Here is a 10134-nt window from a genome sequence, read left to right as displayed (position 1 = left end):
GAAAATATAATCTAACTTTAAGAAATTGTCAGCTTAAGTATTTTAAATCTTCTAATTCACACACAATATCTTTCTATTTAATATCTTTTTGTTTCTGTTACTAACATTTTCTTGTTTTAGCATAAATATTTTACACATGTTTTGTTGGTGTGTATCTTAATATTTCACTGAAGGGGAGTATTCTAAATGTTATTGTTGAATGATTTCTATTCCCAGTTGTTCAGTTATGATTATTTCTTGTTTTTCATCTACTTTTACACCACAATCAACACGGATAACTTTTGTGACATCAAAGGTGGAAAGATTTCACCCTACTAGCAATCTAGCAATCAATTTTATAGTGGACACCAGCTGGGTGTTTGCTAATCCAATTTAATTCTGACACCACCTGGAGATGGTGTCAGATCTTATTGGTTGAGGACTCAATCTCTAAGACTGTTTCTTCCCACTTTTGATGCCAGTTACAAGCCCCAGGCTATTTTTATCTGTACTCGTGACAGACCTGATATACAACTGGGATTTCCACAATACACTCTTAAGGCTGTATTTATTTTCTAAGTCAGCTCATGTAACAGGGAAACGCACATATTTATTATAAAGAGTATTGTAAAGTACTCTGAAAAAATTGAAATAGGACAAGTTCTGGAAGAAAAATCACAGATCTTCATGTTGTCTGTGTGTGCAATCCTCCAGGAACCTTCCCCCATGTTCTGCTAACACAGCATTTCACAACCTGTGCATCATGAACCTTTGAGAGTCCAATTACCCTTTTTCAGGGGTTGCATATTAGATATCCTGTATTCAGATACATTACAATTCATAATAGAAAAAAATTAAAGTTATGAAGTAGCAATCAAAATAATTTTATGGTTGGGGATACTATGACATGAGGAACTGAATTAAAGGGTCTTAGGATTAGGAAAGTTGAGAACTACTGCTCTAGCAGGAAACCCACCAAACTGGTCTTTTGGGTCTTATTGAGAGTACATTGTATAGATGTGATTGCTAAGAGACTGGTTGGGGAACACAGGAAAACCTCTCTACTCAGATTTGTCTTGGTCTGTCTGTGTAGAATTCATCTACTTGGGTTAGGTCAGTTAAGTCCTTTATAGTCAGCTCCAAGGGGGAATGAAGAAAGGATTACAGTTTCTATGATCCACTTTAGGAAGTAAGTTACAGGCCAATAATTTTGGTCAAAACATGTCTTATGTCACAATGATAATACATAGAATAACTATAAACATTTGAAACTTCATATTGTATATAGAAGTCATTCAAATTAATTTATTATTGATAAGAAGGTTTTGCTGAATCCCTGGTACTCCATATCTGGACAATAATTTTATGAGTAAATAATTTTATGTGTAAACCATCCAGTTGAAAGCCATTTATTTTATTTTCATTCATTTCATCATTCTATAGAATTTCAAATATGATATTAAATGTGAATGGTCACAATATAAGTCTTTCTCATTCCTTAATGTAAAATAAAATATTAAATTTTTTATCACTAGGTAGTCAAGATATCTAATATAGCTTATTTTGAAGGCATAATTTATCAGAATGAGGAATCTCCTTTGTTTTCTCAGTTTACAGATTTTTTCAGACATGGACATAAGATTTTGACAAATATGTTTAGTCTTCATTGAATAAGAAGACCATAGACTTCTTTATTATCAGTTTGCTAGTCACTGAATTATATTGATTTTGGAATGTTTAGCCAGTGTTTTAGTTGTTTTTCTATTGCTGCGAAGAGACATCATGAACAAGGCAACTTATACAAGAAAACATTTAATTTGGGGTTTTGCTTGCAGTTTCGGAGGGTGAGTCCATAACCACCACGGTGGGGATCATTGCAGAAATCAGGCAGGCAGGCCTGACACTGGGGCAGTAGCTGAGAGCTTAGATACGATCCACAAACCGCAAGCAGAAGGAGAGAGACTGGGACTGGTTGTGGGCCTTTGAAACCTCAGCTCACCTCTAATGACTTACCTCCTCCTTTTCTATTGTTGGATTTGACTTCTGTGCTGTTCATCATTCTATACACTTCTTGTATCACTTTCGTCTGGTGTTAGCATTGAAATAATGTATTGGGGAATATTTGATCAAACTGTGAACCCCGAGTTTGCATTTGCGTTAATTAAATAAAATTAACCTTGGACCAGAAGGCTGAGTTAGCAACTAGTTAGCAGTAATCATAGAACATCAAAGGGCATTCTGGAAGAGATAGAGAGACACACTGGAAGCAGTAGGGAGGGGTTTGGAGTGGCCAGTCTTTGCTTGTTTGACAGAGCCAAAGACTCTCTTTGGGAGGCCAGTAAGGAGAGATTAGCTAGGTGCTACTTTTACCTCTCCAATTTAGCAGGATTTCACCCCAGTCTTTGAATCTTCAATTTTTGTTATGCATAGAATAATAGAGATTTAATTAAAGGTACCTTTAGTGGCAGCAACAGGGCTGATGCCTGTGGTAACAGAATTCCCACCAGGCTGTGGCCTGAGTGGCAATGCTGCTGTCAGAGAAGCAGGCCGGTAAATACAGAGGCACAACTGCTGGCCGAAAACAACAAGGATGTCTTAAAAAAGCATTCCCTCATAATTTATAGGAAAAATTATGTTCAGATATAAGGGCTTGGAAGCTGTTTAGTAGTAGTAGAATGCTGAAGTAGAGTGCTCTCCTAGCAGATGTAAAGCTCTGGGCTTAACTGAGGAAGAGAAGGAGAGAGGGGAGTGGGGGAGGAAGGGAGGGAGGGAGAGAGGGAGGGAGGAGACAGAAAGACAGACAGACAGACACAGAAACAATAGACAGAGATTTTTGAATGTTTAGTGCAATCATAAGTTTTCTTTGTGGAAAGGTAATAACTGTGATTTCAAACCCTTTTCATACATTTCATTTTGATTAAGTTGTAGTAATATGTGGTTTCCAAGGAACTGCTCCATTTCATATGATGTACATGAATAGAGTTGCTCAGAGAATACCTGGTTAGCCTTTTATTTTCTGTGGGGTCAGTAGTTCTATGCCCACTTTCATTCTCATTAGCGTTTTCTGTTATTACTATTTTCTTTCTTTTTATGTGTATATCTTAGCAGAAGTTTCTAATATATATTGAGTCATTTTTTCAAAGATTCATTCTTTTTGTGTCACACATGTTCTCTACTTTTCTATTTCAAACTCAGAGATTTTAATTTTTATACTGCTTATAGACTCCCCTTCTTTGTTTCAGTTACTTTTGAATGCATATAGTTTAAACTCTTATTACTTTACAACTGTTCTTACAATTTTTCTGTACCACAATACAGATATCTAGAGCTGATAACATTGGAGTTTACCTTCAACCAAAGATTTACAGTACGAATGACTATCTTTCACTCAGATTCATTATATATATATATATATATATATATATATATATATATATATATAATCACTAGACCTGATCTGTGATAATATCATCTGGAATTTCTCTGATTATTTTGTTTTCCTCTTTTCATATCAGGTCTACATCAATAATACTTTCTACCATAGGCAATTTTATCTGTGAAGATGCAGCAAGCCCTGTTTTCTTTCATCTTAACTCAGACCTAAAATATAATTTTAAAAACTATCATTTGTTGTAGAGCTACAAGGTACTGGACATAATGTAAAATCCTTCATATTTGCTTTATCTAGTCTAGTCTTGTCTAGCTTATAAAACAAAAACGAAAACATGCTTTATCGGCCCATAGATCTGTTATATGTTAGAGCAAGAGATTAAATCTAGGTTTGTCTGATTACAAATCTACTCTTCACCACTATATTATACAACGTTTTGATATACTTCAATAGTATCCTCTTAATTTTATTTTTGATGTCAGACCACCTTTAATAGTGGCAGACAATGTAGCATGTTTGTACTGCCCTGTCATTTCTGTATGTGTAGAACCAATTGACTTTACCCAGAAGTAGAGCATACCTCCACTTGCTTACAGATTTTAGTTCTCAACAAATTCTTACAAAGTAAAAATGTTTTAGCACTCTGCCATTACCGTCTCCCTCTTTTTTGCATTGTTGCTCCCAATATCATAGTATATGTTGGAGATTTTGTAAACCTTGCTGTGTATCACAGTTATGAAGAATGCTTATTAAGACCGACTTTTGGAACACACATCTAGAGTTCTTGACTGGATAAGGAATAAGGCCTGAATTTTTGCCTTAAAAATTTTCCAGGTGTTGCAGGGTGGTGGTGGCACATACGTTTAATTTCAGCATTTAGGAGTCAGAGGCAGGCAGATCTCTGTGAGTTTGAGGCCAGCCTGGTCTACAAGAGCTAGTTCCAGGACAGGCTCCAAAACAACACAGAGAAACCCTGTCTCAAAAACCCAAAAATTAAAAAAATATTTCCAGGTGTTATTGTTTTTGGCTCAATAATCTCTTTTTGAGTATGACAGATATGTTGATACAGACAATCAAATTATCTTTAATATGTCTTCATGATATGATTAGAATTAAAAACAAGATATGGATTCTCATTTACTGTCTGAATTCATCCAAAAAAATTCAGAAGAAAAAGTCACACAGAAAAAATATGAAGACTATTCCATAAACAATACATTTATATATACATTTCATTGTCAATAAAAATTTGAGAAACACTACACACAGTGGATTCATTTGGAAAAATATGGTCATAATGTAATATCATGTTGTAAAATCTATTTATATAGTAATAAAGCTATTCCACGATTATATTTAACCAACTGTATAGTAAACCCATTGGGATATAAAACACTTCTTTGTATAGCACCCAGTATAGTTAGAATTGTTCTTGACACACTTTGAGAAAAGTTGCATCCCTAAAAATCTTCCAAAATCTTAGAGCCTATATTCCACTGTGATTGCACACACAAAGAGTTGGATAATCTGTCCAGAACCCAGGTCTTATTTTCTCTAGCATGTCTTTAGAACACAGAAGTCAGTTAGTTCTGAGCACAAATAAATGACCGGTAGAATATTCTTTAGGAAGAAATACCTATTTGCACCTCTTTGATACAGTGATACAGGTTTTATAAGGGACTATCTGTTCTCCGTTTAGTTATATGTATTATTAGACAGCTGGTATTTTGATATAGAATTTTAACTTGAATTCATTTCACATTAAATTGACCTGATTATAAACGTTGCTTTTCATTTTTGTTCAAATTAAAATAAATATCTTTCTCATACGTCATAACCTGAAACTTTGCCCAGTCAAAAATTTCTCAACAGCAGTTAAACAAGATCAGCGTAAAGTCCTGCCAGCAGGCTGGAATGGAGTTCTGCAGGATCAAATGAATTGGACTCAGTTAATAACAGACAGCTGCTTTCATGTAATCATACAATGGACTCACCTACTTGGCATTAACCTCCTTCAGACCAATGCCTGGTGACCTTTTATAGCATGAACATTCTTCTTTTGATCATAGAAACGGGAAAGGCAAAAAGGCTTAAGTAACTTTGTATTAACTCTATCTGTTGTTCTTGTATCATTAGCCCCAAGCTATGAGCCTGGGCTAGAGATAGATCTAAGCATCATCCTCATAAAACAGAAGATGGAGTAATGGATTAGTATACACATAAAAACTGCCAATGCTGATGAAATATATTAGGTGACAAATTTATAATTACTTTTGCTGTTTAATGGTCTAACATAGTTCTATGTCAATTTTGATAAATTAATTGGTGCTTTGTTTTATTGTAATTCTTTCAGGCAGCTCAAGTTTCCAAAAATCAGCACCATACTTCACTGGGACATTTAATTTGATTTTCAAATAGACTAATTCACAAAATTACACTGAACTCTATGAACAGTGTATTTTAAAGTCAAATAGCTTGGTAGTATATTGCAACTAGCAAGCATTTTCATATTTGAGTCTAATGAGTTTATGAGATAGATATGATAGTGTTTAAAACAGACATACACATACTCACACACACACACAAACACACACACAAACATACACAGTCTTCCTCTTTTCCTGGAATATAATTTCACTTTTTGACATGTTAACTAACTGATTAATCACTGAAAGTCATTAGGTACCTACAAGGTGATCACTGGCTGCTTGAAACACTAAACATCAAGGCTTTCAGACAATCTTGTAGGACTGAGCTCCCAAAGTCAAAACTGAATTAAAATAGAGAGCACTCAGATGGTGTCCATGGAAGAAGCAACTGCTTGTTTAGCATGCAGGAAAAGTCCCCTCCCCATACACACGTAACTGTGTTTGCATGAGTGGTTTTGTGTTGTAACTATGAGAGACTCTGAGTTTATTCATTCAATATGCTCTGTAGGGCAAATCAGTACTTTTTAAATGACTCTCAAAAACAGTTCAGTCAAAATGAAAATTAATTTTCATTATCTTTAATGTATTTAGCTGATGTTTCAACCTTTATATTTATCATGAATATGGAAATTTCATCTTCTACTTTATTTGTGTATGACTTTTTAACTTTTTTTTGTTTTAGACTTAAAACATTTTACTTATTGTGTGTGAATCTTTTGCCTGTATGTATGTAAATAACCATGTGCATGTCTGGTGTCCTCAGAGGTCAGGAGAGGGCATCAATTACCCTGGACTTGGAGTTACAGATGGTTGTGAGTGCTAAGAGCTGAATCCTGTCCACTGCAAGAGCAGCAAGTGCTCTTAACAGCTGAACCATCACCCCAACACCTTCATTTGAATTCTTAAAGAATGAATTGTTTTATAGCTAGGAAAAGTGAATAAAATTCGTAGCTCTTTTTAATTAAATTATCTTCTAAGGGAATATCGGTTCTAGTCCCCCAAACATTTAAATTAGTTTTTGTGCTACCAAATATAAAGTATCCATATTGCACAAAGAAACAAATGACTGCTAGAAATACAATCAAGAATTCTCTGAACAAGTCTAGCGCTAAGTATAAGAAATGAACTCTTTTTACCCCGTATACCAAAGTTAGAAGGAGAGTACAATCATGAACCTTCTAGAACATAGTATCAATCCACTGGATTTTCAAGTGCGAAATGTTGTAGGTATATTATTACATAGATAAGTGTATCTATACTTATTTATCTATAAAATATTATCTATAAAAATAATTGGCAATGCTGATCATGGATTTGCAGAGTTGTTCTCTGAGAAGGAATAGAATCTTTCTTGAGAATGAATAAGTTGTTGAATGTGAAGAAGGATGATCAGGATGGCTTTGTTAGTCACGTGGTGCTTAAGCTCATTTCTTAGTTCTTGACCTTCAAGTTGTATTCTTTTTACCTAGGAATGGGAAACAGTGATGTAACACACCTAAAAATTGGAAGAGCATAACAATTTCACACATTAATTGTAGCCCAACTACATCAAAATTGACTGCTCCTATTTCTAAGAAACAGAGAGGGCAGATATAGTCAGAATTTTATGGGGACCATACTTTACTCTTCACTTCAATTTCTTTTTTACATATAAGGTTACCTATTGACTGGCAGCAGATACTAATAGTATGTATGTATGTGTTAAATTCAGATTTCAGTTGGTGTTAACTAGTCGATACTATTTATATCCAGGCCCTATTAACACAAAGTTTATGTGGAATGATTGAGGTAGTGATCTGATATTATACCTGGTTTCTTGGTACATCACGTATTTCTAGTTAGTTTTCATTAATTTCTTTATTATTTTTGGATTTTGAGACAAGGTTTCAGTGTGTAGCCTAGCATGGACTGGAATTTATTGTTTAGCTCTGATTGACTTCCAACTCATGATAAACCTGTCTCAGCCTTAAAAGAACTGGGATTATAATCATGTACCACCACGGCCAGATAATTTACATTGATTTTTGTGGAGCAACATCTAAACGAACAAGAATTATCTCTGAAAGCTCTGCAAGTAGCAATAAATATGAAATAACAGCAAGTTATTTTAAAGCATGAAAAGTTAATTTTGAGGTGGTTTGTATAGACCTTCCTTCCATAACAATTCAGATTACTTGTAAGGACTGTTGTAACTTGTCATTTCTAATGTGCCCCCCCCCATCACATAGGAGATTTCTTAGATGTATGTACTGAGCAATTAAAATTTTATTTAACAGCATATTGTAGTTCAACGAAGTTTAGACTCTGATGTGAATCCCTCTGTATTCAGATTCCAGCTCCTTCTTTAATACGTATTTATCTGTGGGAACTTCTTCAATGTCTCTACATCTGTGCCTCAATCTCTTACGAGTAAATCCTTACAGAGTTATACAAGTGTAGCAATTTATCTAACGTTTGTTGAATGTGATCCAGCACACAATGACTAGTAAATTATTAGCTTTTGTTATTTATCAGAGAAAAAGATGGCTACCCAGATGAAAGACATTATCTCATTTCTCTCTGAAATAGTGGTCCCAAGGTCCATATATAAATAAGGAAGACACCCTTTTTGGAAGGAGTCCTCAGGTAATATTTCACAGTTAAGTTGTGCTGGAGTAACTCGCCAGGCATTACCTGGTTGATAAATATCATTATGATTTGATTCACAAGTGGTTGTAAATAAGCGTTGAACACATTTAAATCTCAGTTTGTCTCAGAATGAATCTTAAAGGGTTACAGTTCCTTTAGCAGTTGGAGATTAAAGAAACAGTGGAATTCTGTGTTTACTAAGGCCCCAAAAATGTCAGGGCAAGTTCCTTTGTAAAAATGCAAACCAATAAAAGGAAAAAGCAAAACGCAAAGCATTTTCCTGAGCCATTCCCACCCCACCCCTTTAATTTCTAGGCAGAAATTCAATCATTTGGATACAATTCTGTCAATATCGTTCAGAACACAGACTATGACTGGAGCCAGATAAACAGGTTCACAAATTAGAGAAAATTTTCTTGGCGTTCCCATGGCAATCTGCATTATCTTCATTATCATCACCAGGAGTTTGTGAAGAATGCAAACTTATCTCTGAAAGTTAGTTTGTCCCTAGGCTAATACCCTTTAATTTAGACTGAGATACTGGAACGAGTACTTAGGCTGAAACCACCTTTGCTAAGTTTACAAGCCATGGGAAAGTAGCTTTGTTTTCTCAAACAAGTTTGGACACTGGTGTCTTTGTCTTCAGATTTCCAATCCTACAAACTCCAGCCCTGAACTTCTGTCTCTGCCTTTTTCTAGACTCCTTTACCTACTGGGAAGCCGCCTTGCTATCTCTGTGGCAAGGCAGGGCCTCTCCTGGCACGCAAACCTGCCAGGTGAATCCGCCCCTCAGGGGCGTGTCAGTACTATTTCCTGGAGCAATCTCCCAGGGTGGCTCCACTTTTCATTTGAGCTCAAATCCTTTACTGTCTACTCTGCAGCTGCCAGACCTGCTCCTGCTGCTGTTCAGGTAACTCATCTCTCACTGGCACCACCGGGGATAAAAGGTGGTTGATAAAGGCCCTCTTTGCGTGTCCCTGCTTGCCGGCCTGCCCTGTTATCGTTTTTCTCTGTTTATTCCTTAGGGAGAGCACCCGGGGAAACCCTTTCTGACCACTGAGAAGATGATGAGCTCAAGCTATTGGAGTGAGAGCAGCAGCGGCAGCTGTGGGACCCAGCAGCCCACAGAGGTGCTGCAGTACCAGCCTCAGCATTACCACTGTTACCATCAGTCAAGTCAAGGCCAGCAGCCTCCAGAAAAAAGTGTCGTGTATGAGCGAGTGAGGACCTACAGTGGGCCTATGAACAAGGTGGTGCAGGCCTTGGACCCCCTCGGCTCACGGGAAGTGCTCTCCCCCCTCAAAACTGCCTCCTCCTACCAAAATTTGGTTTGGAGTGACCATTCTCAGGTAATAAAAGATAGCTTTTCCAGGTTATTGGGGGAAAAGAAACACATCTTAAACCTCGCTTCTCTTTCTGTTTCATTCGCTGTAGTTTACAGGAGAGCTCTTGGTGGATTGCAGTTATGAATGTGTTGGACAGTCTCCCAAATTCTGTCTCTTAGCTATAATTTTTCATTTACTAGTGCCTGTGGTTAGTTGGTTGCCATTCCAATGATTTACATAACTTAACCAGAGCATAGGAAGCCACATTTTTAAAATTGAAGTTGATTGAAAGATGTGTTCTAAGTGGCAAACCATTTTGCCTGTAACGACAAAAGTAGTCATCAACTTAAATGCAAAAAGGTTTATTTTTAGAACAGTTCCC

The 10134-nt window shown here is 36.2% G+C and overlaps 1 protein-coding gene across 1 annotated transcript in view; it reads left to right on the top strand.

Annotated features, from left to right (window-relative positions):
• The first annotated feature begins 9491 nt into the window (after positions 1–9491).
• Positions 9492–10134, top strand: part of Pof1b (POF1B actin binding protein) — a 70182-nt gene continuing 69539 nt past the window's right edge. The window contains exon 1 of the mRNA XM_057760357.1: positions 9492–9776. Coding sequence (XP_057616340.1) covers positions 9492–9776 — 285 coding nt within the window. The remainder of the gene's footprint in view (positions 9777–10134) is intronic.

The sequence above is a fragment of the Chionomys nivalis genome, chromosome X (assembly GCF_950005125.1).
Source record: "Chionomys nivalis chromosome X, mChiNiv1.1, whole genome shotgun sequence".
Lineage (NCBI taxonomy): Eukaryota > Metazoa > Chordata > Mammalia > Rodentia > Cricetidae > Chionomys > Chionomys nivalis.
Note: the sequence above shows the minus strand (reverse complement) of the source record. Positions and strands in the feature narration are given on the sequence as shown.